Source organism: Dysidea avara, chromosome 4, assembly GCF_963678975.1.
Source record: "Dysidea avara chromosome 4, odDysAvar1.4, whole genome shotgun sequence".
NCBI lineage: Eukaryota > Metazoa > Porifera > Demospongiae > Dictyoceratida > Dysideidae > Dysidea > Dysidea avara.
Window position 1 is genome coordinate 3,717,806 of NC_089275.1, and position 21,081 is coordinate 3,738,886.

The following is a 21,081-nucleotide window of genomic DNA, read 5'->3' on the forward strand; positions in this document are numbered from 1 at the left end:
GTAATGATTGTGGTTGTAAGGTTTCATGTACTTGCATGTAATGGGAGATTAATAGTGAGATGTAACACGAGTGGTAGTGTTTCCTAGAGTAGCCGTTTCACAGACCTGTCCACACAATGCCGGGTACACCCGCGGACTAACCAAAACTATAGTTGGTCCAAGCGGTCGGGGGTCCAGTGCATGTGGCCAACCTAGTTTGGGCCGGACCAATTTTAGTCAGGCCGGACCAATTTTGGATGCCAAAAATGGCCCGGCTGGACTAAACTTGGTCAACCAAATTTGGTCCGGCCGGACCAGTTTTGGTTTCCAAAATCGGTCCGGCCGGACCGAATTTACCCGGACCGATATTTCCGTGACAGATCTTATGTTGCGCGGGCAAAACCTCAGAAAATTTGGGTAGGTAGGTCGATTTGATAATGATAATAATAATTATAGTACATAATAGAATTATGAACCATACAAAAAGAGTAACAACTACAAAAAACGTTAATGAAACATATAGCTAGGATGTTCTGCAGCACCATAATGTATTGCTGTACAATGAATCAAACCTCTTGAATATAAGAACTATTTCGTTTGGAGTATCTTCACCATTAAAGCTCAACCTTTTGAAGAGTTTAATCCCTAGAGGAGCCTGGTTATCCCAATAGCTGATTTTCACTAGCACATACGAGATTGACCATCTTGGCACACGTGATCCTATATAACGTGATTATCATTATCATTTCAGGTCATGAAAAAGACAGTCTGTCGGGCCCGTGCAACATAAAATCCAATAGGTATGGCCTAACTGTAGCTAGCTAGCTATAGGCTTTTGCTACTAAAAATTTGTGATTAACATGCAGCGCCCAACAACAAAAGACACCAGCACTACTTGACAACAAGGCCCTATACTTTTCAAAACGTCCTGCACGTGTGAGAGAATCGCGTTATTCTACACTAGTTTCTACTACCAATTCCTTAAAACATTGTGACCGTGATTGTATTACAAGGACTGTATACCTTTCGTAATCGAGTTCGTAATACATTTTTATATGCGTAATATAATAAAATTAATGTTGCTGTGCTTATTTATCAGCATAGCTAACTAATCAGTGTTGTTAGCTACGTAAATTTTACTTTTATAGGGCATCAAACGATGTGAAAGTCATTTTCAAAATATCGTTGACCCCGTGACGATTTGCCATCGTGGATTACCCATTACATTTAGAGCCAGCGTTTCTGTACAACAATACGGCCGTGTGTTAGAAAGCGGTAAGGACAGAGACTATCGAAGAACTAGAGTAACACTGAGTCCAATAACATCCGGTATTCGAAAAAGGCAAGGAAAAAGGTTCGTTATAGTGTCTAGTCGCATTTTGTTCATGCACTTGAATATACAGTGGAACCTGTGTTACGGTCACCTGGATTAAGCGGTCACCTCTGCATAACGGCCATGGTCACGAGGTCCCAAATATTTTCCCATACAAATGTATGCATTGTGGTCTGCATTAAGCGGTCACCTCTCTAACGCGTATAACGGCCAACCAACAATTTGCCTATGAATCACTGTAGCTATACATAACTTTCTCCTTCGTATAGCGGTCGCTACCTTTTATGGTGGCTTGTTAGCTAAGCCAATTTCCTGGTACCACGGCACTGTTTCAATTATCTCATGACCAAATTGTGAGAATTGAGAAGTCTAGCTTACTGACCGCTTTAGTTACAACATGTCTTACTTTGTAGAACAATGTGACAGAGTCCTTTTATGCATGGGTACAAAACAGTTCATATTTGCACAGGACAACATGCCCTGGAAACAAAGATCTTGAAAATTTTGTTTGTAGCCTTTTTACACGCTTTCCTGATGCCTGTACCAAATTTTGATGGTCTGTGGCACGTAATTTTGAAGAAATAAGCTGAATACTGAGACCATTAAGCTGGCCAGAGTGCACATTGTATAGCAGTAATCACAATACGCTAAGTTTTGCCGTTTGTTAGTGAATATGCTAAGTTTTGACAAACTGAAGCCTTATAGACATGAATAAGTTACATATGACAACAGTAGTAGCCCAGCAGTCTGATGGAGTTAGTTCCTTAATCAGCTTTGGAACATTTATGGTTTTCTGGTTTGTTCACCATGACCACTTGTTCAATTAACTTTTTTATGCTTTACATTATTACTTGAGTGCCACCTTAATTCTTGATTGGTATTTTTTGATACAATCTGCTTCCAATATACCACTCCAAATAAATTCTGTTTCCAGTCCTAGACTCAGACATACAGGTGGTCCATTTTAGTGTTTTTCTAGTATACTAAAACAAGAACTAAAATTAGTTTTAGTACAGCCTTTTCTTTTTAGTTCTAGGAACTAGAACTAAACTATAATTCTAATACACCTAGTTAGTGATCAATTTTTTTGTAAAAGCAATGAATAAGTATGACAAAGTATTTATATTCTTAGCATCAGTACTGTCCTATAACTAATACTTACTAAATTTCAGGTACTATAGTACTAACTAAAATTGTTTCAGCCATAGATAGTGTAAGTCATCAATTATCTACCACCTAAGATTTAATGCGCCATAACTCTGGCATCCAACATCGTAGAGCAGTGAAATTTTCGATGGAGCTGCATCTGTCATCTCCCAACACACACTAAAAATCTATCCCACAATCAAAAGTATACAAGAATAGTGGCAATTATAGTGAATGGCATGCATCTATCAATTATCGACTTACATGTAAATTTCAATTACCGATTATCCACCAATTCCAGGAAATGGATGATAACTTGCTATGAATTTAATCAAGTCATAAAACTATGCCAACAACTTAACCACTAACATGACAAGGGTCTACACCTAAAAAATGAATCAAATTGAACATTCTGTTCAAGAGATATTCACACAGTGAGTTAGATAGTTTTTACATACATTCACATAATACTTCACACATGTACATGTAGGCCATAATCAACTTGTAAACACTAGCTAGTGGTCCATCCACTATACAGTCCACCCATTCCCTCATCAACTTTCCACCGAATGCAATACGTAGATGAGACACCATGTCTCAACTTGGATATCTGCCCGTTTAGCAATTGTAATCACTGTCAATGTCATCATATTCACCATTTCTGAGTTAAGTATGGCTCAGACACCACTGGTGTCTTCAGTTTATTTTGCAGATCTCTGAAATTTCCTTTCCTTTCGCTTTAGCTACTTCCCTCCTTTTTACTTTGCGTTCTTTTGTCTCGCACCTCTCCTGATTATTTCTTAGCTTCTTTTTCCTCTTCTCTTCTTCTTCACCTTCTAAAATTACCACTAAAACATATAAAATATTCATGATGTATATGCAGAATGATCACAACAACAAAAATAGATCACATTGTACAGAAATGTAGCCGCTAGCTAGCGAGACATTCAGACAATATGCACTACTAATCTTCTCACAAGATCATTTATTACCCCCTTTTTGATTTTTCTTAACTGTCATGGATTGTTATAGCTACTTCTCTACCTGTTTTCTCAGTCCCATGGCAATCTTGCCAATTTATCATCAGAGCCTCAAGATTTATCTTCTCCAGGGCTAGTTTTATCGTGAATGAGGGCCATTCAGGTTTTGTCTGTGCTTCAGCCACCGAGAATTATGTATTTAGTACAACACCATGTAGTTCTTCTGCTTCATTCACCACGTCTCATTCAACAAAACCACGTTCATTGCGAAGCTCATCACCTTTCAGTATTACCAGGCGATTCATCAGCTTGTAGTACTAGTTCAATGCCACTATGCTTGGTGCCTTTCCATGTTTGATTTCTAGTCTTTATGACATCGTAAGAGCGCTGAATAGTCCGAAGGGAGAACAAGTTCAACAGTCTCTTAACTTGTGTGTTCGTAAAATCACGTAATTATTTGGATACTACTGGTCGATGATTGGTGTAGCCTAGTGGTCAATAATAGGTAGTGGTCGATAATTGATGACTTACGCTACTAGAGCTAATACAAACTATTAATGTTTCTAACAAGGTATACTAGAACTAATACTATCTAAAATATTGTTTTAAAGCATGAATACTAGAACTAATACTAACTTTAAATAATTCTGGAAACTGAACTAGAACTAGAACTTTACTAGAACATTATACCTGTACTAGAAAACACTAGTCCATTACCATTATAAGATTGACAGATATTCAATCCATTATTTGTCTGGCACAACCATAAAAAGCTGCATAAAAGCATGCTTAAGGTTACGGGATACTGTAAACCCCACATGTACACTATCGATCATTTTTCATGATTAGGGGTTTGATTTTTCTTAATGCATTGTTATCAAATATTTATGCATTCTATAAATCGACATGGAATTCAAATGTTGTTATGGAAACATGAGTTGTCCCCATGCCAAACAGTGAAAACTGTGAACCAAAAATCAGACCAATGAAGAACCATGAGAACTTACTAACAATTCTAAGGTTTGAAGAACATCACTTGTGAGGGACTGACAAGAGGATTTGTGAATAATGTGTATAGTTGCTGAAATATGACTACAATATGGCCTAAAGCAAGACACTGTGGTCACAAAATTAATTTTTAAATTGATATCACAAACACTAGAAACATTATTTCTAACAAATGGCTCCGTCAGGACCTAGACAAGAAGCCAGACTAGTAGTCTGTTTATACAAAATGTTAATAACTAGTTTGACAGTCCTGATTTTTGGTTCAGGAAAATATCACCATTAGTCAGCAAAACTACGCATGCGCTTACAGGTGCGCCAGTTGCTAAGTGTGTTGTATCTATGTTATCTTGTACTGTTACGTGTGTTTTCTTGTACCTTGTAACTGTCCAGTCAGCACGCTATTATTCTCCCAACAATTTAAGCCTGTTACCAGCTGATACAAAACACAACAACACCAAGCCCGCCTTAATTACGTAATAAATTTTTTGTTTGACAGTCGCTCCCGTAACCTTAATTAAGCTTGTACTTTTTAAATTGCAAATATCACACAAACTGCCAACTTGTTAGCACTGCTGACATGTGACCTGACACTGTTTCAAGATGGCTTTTACTGAGCCTGTACAGTGTGCAAGAAAATAATGGAAGAATACGGAATAACAGAATATTTAGAGCTGACGGTAACCAGTTGTGGGTGGTGGACAGGAAACAGAGAATTTATTTGGAGTGGCCTTATGGCTCATCTCCCAATAACTGTGTTTACTGGAAACCTTTTTTACTGTTGAGCATTTCCCAAGTTTCTCTGTTGGCTGTTTCCCCACTATCCAACAAAATGAGCTTCATGATATTGCTCCTGATCTTATGTCTCAACTGTGCTCAAATGTAAACTAAGGTCGGTTAAACCAAACACTTTATGAAACATTTGTACTTCCAATATTGATGAATTGATCATGCCAGATTGTGTATAAGTCTTATCTGCCAGAGGTTTTTGGAATACTTCTCATAAGAAACCAGATATGAGGTATTCAATCCCCTGGCTATAAGAGTCACCTTATTAAGTCATTATTTAGTTGTTTATTTTTTATTAATGCTTTACAGCACAAGTGCTGAAGGTCTGTAGGACACCTGGTCCTACAGCCTGCTCAAAGACTTTAGCTACTTAAGGTGTTACCAAAAGAATGAGAAGAAATGAAGAAATTCATTTGAAATGTTGACCATGGTACGTGTATAACACCCGTTGTTTTGTGTTTTTTCAGTTGCTGAGGTGACGTGGAACCCACCACCATAACTTTTTGTCAATGATTGGCTTCTGTGCTATCAGAAAAGTTGCATCAGTCTAGTAATCAAACAATTCATCATTGGCTTTAGTGCAGTTTTAAGTTTTCCCTATTGCGATCCTTGATCATGTAGTTGAGGGGTGCACGTTCTTCGTCTGGCAAACCATAGCTGGCTACTGGTGCATGCTATTTCCCTGGCAGTTAGCAAGGTCAGCCTTTAAGTAACTGACTGACTGACTGAGTGTTTGTGTTTCCAACTGCGTTTTTGTTGCTAATATTGTATCAGAAAATATTTATAATGCATTTGTACAGATATCTAATTTGTTTCATGTGCATTTCTAACCAATCATATTCTTGTGTGGCCAGATTCTACTCTCCACAGGTTGCTTGTCTATTATATATTATATTAAGTGCCTAGCTATGTAGCCACATGATGCTACGTAGATCAACTCACCTTTATTGTGGGTAGAAATATTTAAGTATGTTTCTATCACTGTTAACGAAACCTTGAACTCAGTATCCACTTTTTATTCCCTTGTATTAACACACTGACAGTATACTATTCACCTGTAAGTACTGTACTGTAGCTACAAGTGACATATGTGGTGTGTAACCTAAACAACTGATTATTTATCTCATTTTATCCATCAACATTGTTATGCATGGGGTCTTACATAGGTGTTTCATAAAAACCCTGAGGCATCTCCTGTGACCCCCAAAATACTTAAAATGATGCATGAGACTTCCAATAAACTGTATTTTGAAAATGCTTCAGTATTTATTTAATTAGTATTTCAATTGTATTATTGTATTGTATTGTATTAATGCTTTACAGTGACCAGCACTGAAGGTCTGCAGCAACATGTGCTGCAGCCTTAGGATTACCTAACCTAATTTCAACGACTTAGACTTAGTGACTTATAGCTGAAAAGGTGTAACAGAAAAGGGGCCAAAGTAAGGAAAAAAATCCCTCCAACCCCAGGAATCGAACTTGTAAAGACAATAGTTTTTACTGAGATATTTTTACTACTATATACTTGTGCATGAAATGGGACAGTAGATGATGGGACCACAGAACCCTCAACAGAGGCACATATCCAATTTTCACAGAAACTCAATTGCTCTAAATAGTCATGATACCCAGTCATTGTCAAAGCTGTCATTATCATGACTTAAATCACCATGAAAAGTCATCAATTAATTAATTTAAAATTGAAGTAGGGCTCCAACCGTTAAAAAGTAGTAAAACGAGTGATGGATGATGGTAACAGCATAGCTCTGTGAGAAACATTGGCATGTTTCAACAATTATTTTGTTCAATGCCAAAGTAGGTATTTTCTCACTGAGCTATGCTGTAATATTTCTTGTTTCACTACATGTATTGCTTGGATCCCTACTTCATTTTTAAATTAATATTTTTTTTAGTTTTTTGTTATGGCATATATACAGCTATGCACATGTGACTGTTCTATTAGGGTGACTGCTGTTTTAATTCAGCATCTCACCTAAAGGTGACTTCGTATAGCTAAACTATCTACACAGTGATCTTTTCGTAGCTGAACTCTCTACAAGATCAGTGCTTTCTTTGTAGCTGATCTCTCTACAGGGTGACTTGTTTATAGTTGAACTCTCTACAAGGTGATTTGTTTGCAACTGAACTCTCTACAGGGTGGTTTTTTGTAGCTGAACTCTCTACAAGGTGACTTCTTCTAGCTGATCTCTCTACAGGGCGATTTGTTTGTAGCTGAATTCTCTACAGGGTGATTTGTTTGCAGCTGAACTCTCTACATGATGGTTTCTTTGTAGCCGAACTCTATGCAGGGTGATGTGGTTGTAGCTGAACTCTCTACAGGGTGATTTGTTTGTAGCTGAACTCTCTACAGGATGGTTTCTTTGTAGCTGAACTCTCTGCAAGGTGATTTCTTCTAGCTGATCTCTCTACAATGTAACTTCTCCTAGCTAATCTCTCTACAGGTGACTTGTGTCTAGTTGTACACTCTACAAGTTGATTTCTTTGTAGCTGATATCTCTACAGGTGGCTTGTTTCTAGCTGATCTCTCTACAGGATGGTTTGTTTGTAGTTGAACTTTCTACTGGGTGATTTTTTTCTAGCTGAACTCTCTCTAGGTGATCACTTCACAGCTGAACCCTCTACAAGGTAGCTTCTTCTGGCTTCTTCTATCTGATCTCTCTACAGTGTGATCTGTTTGTAGCTGAACTCTCTACAAGGTGACGTTTTCTAGCTGAGCTATATGTGACTGTCTCTGGGAAAACCGGTCTTATCGCCCATTTAAAAGTATCGAGAAACGTCGGTTTTAAACATTCAGTGTGTTGTAGCTGGCCAATGGTGGTAGGTACGCATACCAAATTTTCACACGTTTCACAGCAATTTCTTACCTTCCTGATCATCCACTGAAGAAGTAGTCAGCAGCTAAGTTTCCCGCCATTTTAGATAGTTTTTAAACTGAGGTTGTCTGTATCAGGCGAGCTCCAGAAGGGTGGGAGGCGAGCTCCAGAAGGGTGGGAGGTGGGGGCCCTGGAAGGCGGGCAAGATGGTGTTCAAAAATTGAAAAGAAACGTGCTGGGATGAACTGGGCCAAGTTATAGGCCATTCAGGGCTCAGAACTAGCTAAAATGAAAGGAAATTTACAGCACAGGTCATTGTCCAACACCACGGAGCTGTACAGCCACACACAGCCATCACCTGGTTGGCCAGGGTTCCATCAAGACCCCAGACCACTCGTACGGCTCGCCACTGTGCTCTGAAAAAGCAGCCAGCAAAAGCAGACCACTTCACTCTGGTCGACTGTGGCAGTGAAACTTGATAGTGCATTCATTAAGCTTTGTGTTTGTGTGAAAAAATCAAACTTCCTGTCTTGGGCGATAAGAACGGTTTTCGTAGATCCAGTCACATATATCTTGTTTCTAACCATATATAGTTGATCTCTCTACAGAGTAACTTGTTAGTAAAGCTGAAGTCTTTACATGGTGGATTTTGATTGTTAAACTCTCTGCATGAAGACTTGTTTGTATCAGAATTTTTTCACAGTGAATTGTTTGTAGCTGAACTCTCTACAGGGTGCATGACTTGTTTATAGCTGAACCCTCTTCAGTGTGAATAGTAATGTTCTGAATCACTACAGCAATATATTTGTAGCTGAACTCTCTATAGGGTGACTTGCTTCTTGCTGAACTGTCTAAGACTAACTGTTTGCAGCTGAACTCCCTACAGAATAATCTGCAATGTAATAGAATTCTATAATGGAGTAAATAAATTAGCTGAATGCTCTATTAGGGTGACTGTTCTATTAGCGTATCTCGATCTTGCATTTGCTACACGGATTTGGCTTTCGAATCATAACTCAGTGGTTTGTAATCCGATTCTTCTGTACTACTGCAAGGACTTTCTATGAAGATTATTCCAGCTATACACTGATTTTCAGCTCATTGCTCTAAGCGGTTTGCCTAGCAACGCGACAAATCTATATCCTCCAATCAACTACCTAACTATTGTCATGTGTTAGACTAAGTGTAACTTGAATAACGTCAGCGTGGCAGCCAAGTTTGTACTGTTACACCGCTTTATCAACAATTCTGGTATTTGTTTGCAAAAATTGCATCGTTTTGGCCGAATTTCAAGATATAGATGGCTCAGCCAGATGGCTAATAAGCTTCAATTATAACCATACTCCGCATGCAGGTACTTTACCTAGTGCTGATCATTGCTGACCCACGGCATAGTTGCTGCTCTGCTTGTTCTGTGCTCCAGAGGAAGAAACATTTTGTTTGTTGCCAAAAAGGCGCACAGATCGTGCTGCCACCAGAAACTGACCAATGAAATCAAACCCCCAATACTTTGAGTTGGTGATAGACTGCTTGAACAATGTTGAGAGTGAATATCGTGACATATAAAGAACCCTACAAACCGCTGCAACGAAAAATCACGTGATTTCAAGACATTTGTATCGTTTTCTACCGGAAGAAAGTGACAAACTTGGCTGCCACACTGGTGTTATTCAAGTTACACTTAGCCTAACACAAGACAATAGTTAGGTAGTCGATTGGAGGATGTCGATTTTTCGCATTGCGGACCCTACCTAGTAGGCGTAAAAACTAATACATTTTTATTCATAAAAATCGATCGCGTAATTGTGACACAGGTTGGGTTTTGTGTCATATCTCCATGGTCTTTATCTTGATTCCTTTCAAACCACCAAAAGGCACTCCTACAATGGTTACTCCATCCCCATAGCAATTTTCAACTCATTCCATGAAGCGGTTTAACCTGTAGGCGTGACAACAAATCGATCTTGTTTTACGTGAATAATCGGTCATAACTCCTGAACCATTCATTGGATTTACACCAAATTTGATGCTAGGATTTGCCTTTGGACTCCCTTTCTGTGTGCTACATTTCAAGGCAAGTGGAGTACAAGTTTGCGCTTTATAGCAATTTTTGCTAAGTGTGCGAAAACACGAAGAAGAAGAAAAAAGAAAAAACATCGAAACTTTGGCAGCTCGTATCTCGGAAATGGCTGGAGCCATTTCCTTCAACGTCGGTATGTAGACTCCCCTGGCTAGTGGGCAACTCTGTAGCAAATTTGGTTTCAATCGGATAAGGTATCACCGAGATACAAAGGTGTGAAAATGACGTTTTCTTCCTGTCAATATACCCATGGTATGGTGCACCAGCTTCTTGGGCCACACGATACACTATCGTGTGTCTTGATAAAGGCACCTAAATAATAAATACTTTAGGTTTAAGGAAGAAAATCCATCCCTTCTGGAGGAAGACTGAGTGTGGCCCTGATTAGACATTGGGTGACCTGCAGTTCGAATCCTGGGGTTGGAGGGATTTTTTTTCCATACTTTGGCCCCTTTTCTGTTACACCTTATCAGTCACTAATTCAAGTCATTAGGTCTAAATTAGGTTAGGTAATCCTAAGGCTGCAGTACATGTTGCTGTCAGACCTTCAGTGCTGGTCACTGAAAGGTGCTAATAAGGCCAGGCCAAGTTGATTCACAGTTTATCGTCCGGGATATTTGAAAAAGTCATGTGGGTGGGAGGTCATTTTTCATATTTCATAATTTTTTAACATGGAAAAACATTTAAAAATTAGCTTCACACAGTTACTAGCTACTTTACAATAATTGCAAGCTTATGTGGTTACGTCACTGTTAATACTTAGCTACTCGTTTATGCAATCTCTCTTTAGAAATCCATTATTGAAGGTTCTAACAAGTCTCAGACTGGGGATAATCATCATGTTTGTTGCACACACCATGTTTTAATATACAAAAACGAGTCCAGAAGCGTATGCAATGATTATCACGTGAGAAATAATGAATTATGAAATTATTGCTCTATTCGTAAAAACCCATGTGGGAGGTGACGATAAACTGTGAATTAACTTGGCCTGGCCTAATAAATACTTTAGATTTAAGGAAGAAAATCCATCCCTCCTGGAGGAAGATTGAGTGTGGCCCCGACCAGATATTGGGTGACCTGCTGTTCGAATCCTGGGGTTGGAGGGTTTTTTTCCTTACTTTGGCCCCTTTTCTGTTACACCTTATCAGCCACTAAGTCAAGTCATTAGGTCTAAGTCCTTTAAGTTAGGTTAGGTAATCCTAAGGCTGCAGCACATGTTGCTGTCAGACCTTCAGTGCTGGTTACTGTAAAGTGCTAATAATTATACAACCAAGTACTAAGAATAATACGAAATGCGGTTAAAATTACGTCATAAATAATAACAATGAATGAAATAAATAATTAATATTTGGGAAAACTACAAGGCCTGTGAACTTGCACTAACCGGGGTTCGACTCGCCGGTGAACAAACTGCTTTCTGCTTCTGCTGGCTCTTTCCAAGGACCTCCTGCTATGGAATCTGAAGTGATTAATGTGTTACTTGATCATGTAATGGTTTGTACGGTATCTCACATCCCTCGCAGTGTTCGTCCCCTCTTGGCTCATGTCCTAAGTGTGGAACTTAGAAGGGCTTGTTCGTCAACTTGGTGCTTTGTTAGATTGCTAATGTTTGCTAAAGCTGTTCTGAAAATTCCAGTGAGTCATCACCGCCAGTGCAATGTTCTTAGTTCCATTCTTCTAGTGCACACTTGGTCTCTCTCTGATGGGAACTCTACGGTCATCCATGTGAGATGATCTCAAAGGCACTAAAAATTGCCAAAGTACCACCTGCAATGATTTCAGTAAAGCTCATGCTTTGTATTAGGCACATGAGAGTAGATATAGCAATGCTCTTGAAGCTTTTACCTCTACTGGAGTCACAGGATATGATGATGATTATTCCTATCAGGATCTGCTTAAGCGTCACCCTACTTCTCCACATCCTGAATAATGATTACTCTTCTCCATCTGTTACGGTGGATGATTCTGTGGTTCTGTCCTGTTTGCGGCAATTTCCAAAGGGCACAAGTCCTGGGGCCTCCAAACTTTGTGCCAAACATATATTTGACACAGTTTTGGGTAGCACTGCCCCAGCTGCTGTCGGGTGTTTATATGCTCTCTTACTTTCTTTATGAACCATCTTCTGTCTGTTAAAGGTCCCTCCTGTTTAGCTCCTTGGTTGTGTGGTGCTCCTTTTACTGTGCTGCTTAAGAAAGGTGGTGGTGTTCACCTAATTGCTGTTGGAGAGGTTTTGTGTCAGTTAGCTAGTCGCCATTGCTGTCTTATCATTTGCCCTTCCCTCCCTGATACTTTCCTACTCTATGGACAGTTGTATTCCTGCAGGTCTAGAATGTTACTCATTGTTTTCTATCTCTTCATGGTGCCGATGATTCCCTAGTACTGCTAAAGGTAGACATGAAGAATGCTTTCAATGAATGCAGTCATCCTGCTCTTTTTGCTTGTGTATGTGAAGATTTTCCAGAGATTTCAGCGTGGATAAAATGGGCTCAGCTATGACTCTAGCTTGAAAAGGGGATGTGCTCCATAGTTAGGCATATTAGAGCAGGAGGTAGCCTGTCAGAAGCTATAGACATGACATTTTATTGTCTAGTATTATCTTTGTATAGTTTTGTGTGCAAATAATTTTGTATCAAGACACACGGTAGTGTGTCGGCGGCCCAGGAAGCCGGCGCGCCACACTGTGTGTATATTTACAGGAAGAAAGAAAATGTGATTTTCACACCTTTGTAGCTCCATGGTCCCTTATCCGATTGAAACTAGTTTCACTACAGAGGTGCCTGCCAGGTAGGCCACACCACATACCAAGTCTGAAGGGAATCTTGTTAGCTGTTCTGAGATATGAGTGGCCAAAGTTTGTTTTAATTTCTTTGTTTTTTTTCTTCGCCGTAGGGGGGCTACAGGGGCTTTGATTTCTTTTCGCACACTTTGCAAAAATTGCTATAAACACACAAACTTGTAACTCCATTGTATCGATGTTCAGCACAAGTAAAGAGCGTATAAAGGTACATTCGCGTACCAAGTTTGCTATGAATCTGATAAATATCCAAGGAGCTATGAGCATTTATTTATATACATAAAAAAAGATGAAACTTTTGTCACGGCTACAGGGTAAACAGAGTAGAGGAATAACTTGAAAATTCGTGTGTACATAGGCTGATCATTGTAGGAGTGCCTTTTGGTGGTTAGAACAGCAACAGACTTACAGCTACAAAGTTATAAAGCAAAAACCAAGCAAGTGTAAAATTGCGAGATCGAGATACTCTAATAGAGCAGTCACTGGGGCAAAAAAAGGTGCATAAAAAATGTCGGAAAAAAATGAACTCATAATGACCAGAGTTTGAACCAAGGACCTCCATACCTAATTCCTGCATCCTTAACCACTGAACCACTGCTATCTCGGCTGATCGCTTCACTTAGTTTCTACCTTATAAATGAAAATTCTAGCTTAATAAGTAAAACTGATCTACCAATAGAAAATCTCTAGATTGTTCTAGAACATTCTATGTGTGTTCTATTAGATGATTTCAGCGAAAGCAAAAAAATGTGTGCTCTATTAGAACATTAGTACCATACTATTGTTGCAACACTTTGAGGCTCAACTTAGTAGTTATTTCATCAAATCAGAGCCATTTTCGTATCAATCAGGGGTATATATGTTTGCAGTATTGACTTAGTTTTGCCCCCAGGTGGTCTGCGAGCAGACTAATATGACCGACTCGCGTCAATCATCATCATCATCATAATCATCATAATAAGTGATATTATGCTAGCTAAACTTGTGATACAACAGCCTGGAAATCATATCCCAGTAAAAAAGGTGCAGGATTTGGTTTTTGAAAATACAAAAAGAACTCAAAAACAGCCAAGCTGTAAAAAAAGAGTGCAGCCCTCAAAAGCCTGGGTGAAAAAAGTTGCAAAATCAAAGGTGGCAGCCAAGAAATGGCTGCAATGCTAAAAAATTTTAATAATGGCTGTGTGCATTGTTAAAATTTATAAGCATTAACATCATTGCAGCCATTTCTTGGCTGCCACCTTTGATTTCACAACTTTTTTCACCCAGGCTTTTGAGGGCCACACTCTTTTTTACAGCTTGGCTGTTTTTGAGTGGATAAAATATTATGCATGGTTTCTGATTGATCTTCTGAGTTCTAGCAATTGGTATTCAAAGGACAGCAACTGCTCAGTATAATATGTGACTGCATTTGCAAAGAACATATTAGCCTCCTGCATTGGGGATAAACACTTAGCTAAATGGTTCTCATTCTCTCTGGTTGTTGCATGCAATGACTGTTCTATTAGAATGTTTGACTGTTTTATTAGAGAGTTTCGATCTTTTTGACATATCTTCCTGGTTTGATATTAACCCCAGTAGACCCGCAGAGACTTCACTATAGTTTTGATGTCCTAGCTATACTGACTCAACACTAACTTTATTATCACCAGAGCTTTTATTGAGCTTCCAATAATCCAAATCATCATATCACATTTTATTCAAAATCAGACAATGAGACACATTATGTAATACCAAATTCGAGCTCAGCTAAACTACTTCTCCATGGCTTGGTGCTAGTTGGAATGTGACTACATATGTCCTATAAAACTCAAACCCACAATGTAAAGCATCTATTCCATTGAATGTAAACCTGTAGTAAGCATCTTTCTACTTATTGTTAGGAATCATTTCATCATCCAAAACAGGTTAGTACATTTGTGACTGTTGTTATACTTATTGTGGTGGAGACTTGCCCATTATGCTCCTAATTATGCTCCATTATGCCAGCATTATGCTTTTCATCCCCTATTGTGCCAAAAATTATGCCGGCATAATTGACACAAGCCTAGTCTAGTTATAGCTAGCTAACTGATATTAGTAGAAAACAAACACTCAAACTTTGTTATACTTCTAAGATGTAATAATTTTGTCCTTGAAGCTAGTAGCTAGAGCTATTTCTACGCAATAATTAATATTGTTATTTTTTTGATTTTTTCAATAATTTAACCTTTTAGAAATTTCCTTCTATATGTACTGTATATAGTAGGACCAAAGATGTTGATGCCTCCAAAATTCCTAAAAATGTTCTTTTTGTAATCATTATAGAAATATCTTACGTAACAAAAGTTCTCCAGCACAGCTACTGAAGAGTCTTAGTTCATCTATTGTCACATTAATTATTCATACATATAACTTCTTCTGATACATATGTTTGTACACTTTAGAATGTTATCCAAAATGATATTCACATTCTGGGTCATGTTGCTCACACACAATGTTCTAGCTACTGAAAATGTGATAACCATTGATCAGAGTGGTTCTAATATACTAGAGTGTTGTGTTGATGGAAACTGCTCCTGTTCTAACCTTTCCCTAGCTCTTACCCACATACAAGATAACACTGAGATCAGAATAACATCTGATATACCATTACATCATGATGTAGAGTTTGGAAATATCTCATCTGTCATCATCATAGGTTACAATAATCCCACTATTATGTGTGATCATCAAGTTGGTTTGGTGGGTAATTATATCAAACAAATTACAATTCAGAACATTACATGGGACAAGTGTAATGGAATTATAATGTATGGCTTTACAGATACTTATATAACTGATTGTGGTTTTCAATGTTCCACCAACTTTGCTCTTACACTTAATGGGTTTGGTTCAATACACATTAATGGAACTAGCTTCTCCCACAACAACGGTGGTGTTGATGCTTTAGCACCATCTATTATTGTGTACAATTCAAATTTTAATGATACCATCAAGTATGAAGCATTGTATGTTAACACCACAACTAATGTAAACCTCACTATCATTGATTGTAGTTTTACTAACAATTCTGGTTATGGTGTGAATATTGTCGGAAATAGGTTTACTCCAAATTTACTAATCAGTTCTTGCAACTTTACTAACAACACCAACTCTAGTGTGGTTGGTGATAATACTGATATTACCTTGCTACACAATGTAACATTCTACAATAATGTTGTTGTTGATACAAGTGGTAAACTTAGTGAGGATGGTGCAGCTATTAGGGTGTATAATAGTACAGTATGTGTCAATGGAACAGTAATGTTTTGTAACAACAAAGCTGGTAATAATGGAGGAGCTGTTTATTTTTTATATTCTAATATCACTACAACTGAAGGAATTGTTATATTTTATAATAACAGTGCGAGTAATGGGGGAGCTGTATACGTTGGTAGAGAGTCTAACTTTTATGCTGCCACAGCAATACTACAGTTTAGAAATAACACTGCCACTTCAAATGGAGGAGCACTATATGTTGATGTATCTACAGGAGAGGAAGAAGCATTCAACACTATTGATAAGTATTATTTGCCATTGTTAAATGCTCCAAATGATTTTGTAGGTAATAGTGCTAACAGGATAGAAAGTAATGCTTATTTTAACATGGAAGGTACAAAGTGCTACAAATATGCTTATTTCAATGAAAACACATTTTCATCATCAGTGTGCTTCATGAATCCCAACTCCCAGTCAAATGTAACTGTGGATAGCTCAAACTTTACTTGCACTATTGACGAAGGAAAGAGTAAGTGCCAAGTTGAATTTCAGTCAAGTGATGTTCATATTGAAATTGATTTTGTTGATTATTTTGGTAGTGAAATTTCTCCCACTAATTATAATTGCTCAATGAATTGTTCATCATCATCTTATTATTATTGCTTTATTGATAGTAAAGGCAATTTTATGATTGCCACTGATGACACTAGTATTGTCAAGTGCTCTCTTGATATTTGGGATACCATAAATATTGCATTCAATGTTAGTGATGATGATGGCCATAGTGGATCATATCTAATGAAGGTAGCAGCACATTGGAACAAGCATTTGGGAGACTGTAGTAATGATATTGCACATGTTGCTTCTCCAGGTCATGGTTGTCTGGCTCTGTCATGTGCTCTCCTCCGCTATTTTCATAAGGTACCAGTAGGATTGGACTGCTCAGTACATAGTGTGTATGATCCAGATGCTTACCATATTTCACCAGGTTACTGGTATGATAATGGCTTTACAATATATGTGTATGGTTGTCCTGCTGGTTTGTGTTACCATAATTTTGATTTAAGTTATGTGATTGAACATCAGAAAATACTCCCAGACAGCAACTCTCAATGTAATCACTATTGGACAGGCTTAGCATGTGGAGAATGTGACAGTTCTATTTACTCCATCCTGTATGATACAAAACACTGTGTCCACTTGAATAAATGCGATTTTGCATCCAATTTTTTACTGCTTTTGTGTGTTTCTTTGTTCTACTGGTGTGTGGTAATATTATTTGTATTTGTCCTGTTACACTTCCAGTTTGATGTCACTGCCGGATATGCTTATAGTGTCATCTTCTACTACAGCATACTGGAAGCACTTGCTAACATGTTTTATACTTATTCACATTCTGATTATTGTTGGGTTGATCCTTTCAACATTGATGGTACTGTGCAAGCCTTATCATTTTTTTCAAATATAGGAAATCTAAAGCCACCATTTCTCAGATACTTAGGGTTGTGTTTACATAAAACTGAGATAATAGATCATGTATACTTAACTTACCTTCATTCTTTGATTGTTACTACTCTAATTACTTTAGTTTTTGTTACAGCAAGAAGGTATGTTACAGTGGCTCGATACATTGGCAGATATGTTAATAGTAAATCCATCTGTTTGTTACTGCTGTTGTCGTATAGCTCTGTATGTTATACATCAATACAGCTACTGAAACCATTAGCAGTCTATTATGGTTTGAATGATGATGTTTTCTTTGCTAATACTGCTTTTGCATGGCAAACATATTTATCTCCAGGTGTAAAATATTTTCATGGTCGTCACATATTGTATGGTATCATAGCAATATTATGTGAACTGATTATTGGAATTGGTCTACCTCTTGTTATACTAATGCAACGTTATTTGATTCGTTATTTTAACCTCAAGTTAATAAGCATCAAGCCAGTAATAGATCAACTACAAGGATGTTACAAAGAAGAGTATCGCTGGTTTGTTGCATACTATTTGATATGTCGACAAGTGATTTATGGTACCGATATTGTAACTCAGTTTTTATCTGTAAATCCATCCGTCACTATCCTCATGGTATGTATTTTAATGTTTGCAATTCACCTCTGGTTCCAGCCATACAAAAGAAGAAGTTTAAACTTTTTTGATTCTATCATTTTGTTGATATTAATTCTTGTTGCATTCAGTGGATTTTTTAGAAGTGGACTCTGTACAGGAATTGTGATGACGTTTTCAATTCTTCCAATAATTTGTCTTGTCAATTACTTGGCACTCTCCAGTAAATTGAAGTACATCTTGATACCCTTCAGTTGTGGTGGTATGATAGTATTATTATTCTTTATAATTGACAGTTTTTTTAAATTCTTCTTGTTTATCTTAAATAGCATTATATTTTTAGCTTATATAATATTTGTGCTGAAATGTATCTGTGTGAAGATAAGAGAAAGAAAAGTAAAATATGTCATGATTGATGAACAACTCTTTGATATCAATGAAGACCGCGAAAATGACAATTCAGATGAACCATAAGGTAGTGTGTGATGTGTGATATGTAGCATGGTTTGGGAGGGTATTATATATATATAATAACTAATTAGTAGACATAATAGCAAACAATGTTCCATGTTGCTGATTTTATGCTATACATTTAAGAGCACAAATCGCTATTGTAGTGCTAACTAATGCACTCATGTTTATAGAATCTAATACATTGTGGAATTTGCAATATTATTGCAAGTTTTTATATTGTGGAACTGTAAATACACTGTTACGATATTTGTGACTACATTTAAAATGCCTGGCTGCCATGCACTCAAGAACTCAACAATGCCAATGATCAAGATGGATACATGTGCTTGTAAAATTACAGTATTAGTTGGTAGTGATTTGAGTAATGGAAAGTCTATGTGTCCATCTCTGACCTTCACATTGTGACAAGCATTTTTTACCAATCACCTTTATGTCTGTTAGGTCCTGAATGGAAAAATAAGTAATGTTTGAACATCAGACCCACTGATATCAGTGTCAGCTCACGATGAAAATGTATTAATATAATCTTAAGTGTATGAGTTTCAGTATGCTAATAACTGAATAATTTACCATTAAAACGTAAAAGTGCTCTACTGATGTATATTAATGTTATAATATTTTCCTAGATGCAGAATTCTAAATTTGTATATACTGTGTGGGGTGTATATATGTATTACACAAGACTGTCATAATTCATATTTTGTACTTGATTACAGATCTGCAGTCATGTATTGTTAACCTGGATCTGCCTGTTTTGTAAACACATACAACTATACTGCTTTCTTCTTTTTTTGATACATATATGCTAGCCATACTGTAGTTTGAAACTCTGTAGGTTTTGTGTGTAATGTGATTTATGCTAATTGTTACCCCATAGTAGCTATAATGTAGTTCTTTTTGTTGTATAAGATTGTATTATTTGCTATGTTAACTCTTTGAATCATCCATATCGTAAAACTACAATGTACGATCTATGATACATAAGAAGTTATCCTTACCTTATACAGTAGTGAAACTGTTTTAGTGGTTTGCCACAGTTAGCTAGACATGACATCGTATTGTAGAGAACTCACGTATAAAGTTGGTAGGTCAATAACTACACACAGTATGTATAATGATATACACAGAAATCAGCATGAGAGGTATGCAGAAATATAAAATTTAATTATTATGGAAGAGACACAAATCTTGATCCAGAGAATAATTTTATCAACTGTTAGCTGGCTTGGATTTTCATATACAAATGTTTTCTTCAAATTGTCAGAGTTTGGATTGGTTTAACCTGTAAAACTTTACTTTTAAAGGTGTGATGTAGATCATAGTGTAAACTTGATGGTTGTACCATGAATATAAGAATGGTAGTAGTAGAGTGCCTTATCAACAAAGTTTGATAAAATTGTTCACTTTGTGATAAAAGCACCAACTTCTGTGGAAGTTGACTAAATCATTTGAGATATGGTGCCACATCAAAATCATAGTCTTGGGGCATGTTTGGAAACTTAAACTGGCTTATAAACCCATTTCTAGGTGGTCAGGAAACCATACAAGTGCATTAAGGATCTTTGTGTTTTGCTTAAATTGTATGAAAGTTTCACTTTTACAAGTACAATCAAAAAATCGAAATGCATTTTAAACACTCTAATGGAGTGACATAAGCAACATTTCAGTGGTAAAAGTTCAGGTAAAATCCAATTGAAAAATTGTGCATCTATGGCTTCACATACCATGGCTCTCCATGCTTTTTAACTTGGCAAGTTAATGACCTGATGAACCCTCCCTTGATCAGCTTTTGGATATGACAATCCGTTGCTTGTCTGCACATGCAGAGTTTCATATAATAATAGAATACTTTAATGGCTACCCTAATACATTCTCTATTGATTTTACTTGTCAGGTTCTTTGAGTGCAATATTATTGATAATTTTAATAGCACCATATCTAGCATGAATTGTGCACAAGTTTGGCGCTTTTATCAAAGAGTGAATGATTTTTTTTGCTTAGTCACTCTACAATACAGTAACAAGATAATAATGTTTCTACAATCATGGCCATACAGCAATACAGACTTAGAGCATAAGTCAAAACTGGCTTCATACTATATATATGTATACCATATCATCAGTATGTATAACCATTGCAACTTATCATCCTCATCTCTCACTCCAGTACTATAGCTAGCTACTGATACATGATCTCATTTCACTGTACAAAAAGGTTTTTCCTAGAGTTTCAATTCATTGATAATTCCAGAAATTCAAATACTATGAGAATTATACCACTTTTTAGAATTAGATTTCCTAAAATTGGCTTTTAAGTTTCATTGTTAATACTCGTGATTCAGGCATCATTAATTTTAT

General features: G+C 37.1%; 1 protein-coding gene and 1 long non-coding RNA gene across 2 annotated transcripts in view; one reads left to right on the forward strand and one right to left on the reverse strand.

Moving 5' to 3' along the window:
• Nucleotides 1-21,081, reverse strand: part of LOC136252752 (uncharacterized) — a 232,625-nt gene that overhangs the window by 17,125 nt on the left and 194,419 nt on the right. The gene's annotated exons all lie outside the window — the stretch shown is intronic.
• On the forward strand, nt 1,141-19,669 carry LOC136252750 (uncharacterized). The gene is made up of 3 exons (XM_066045315.1): nt 1,141-1,333; nt 15,367-18,725; nt 19,441-19,669. Exon 2 carries the CDS (start codon nt 15,368-15,370, stop codon nt 18,722-18,724), a length of 3,357 nt encoding a protein of 1,118 aa, XP_065901387.1. The 5' UTR covers nt 1,141-1,333; nt 15,367; the 3' UTR covers nt 18,725; nt 19,441-19,669.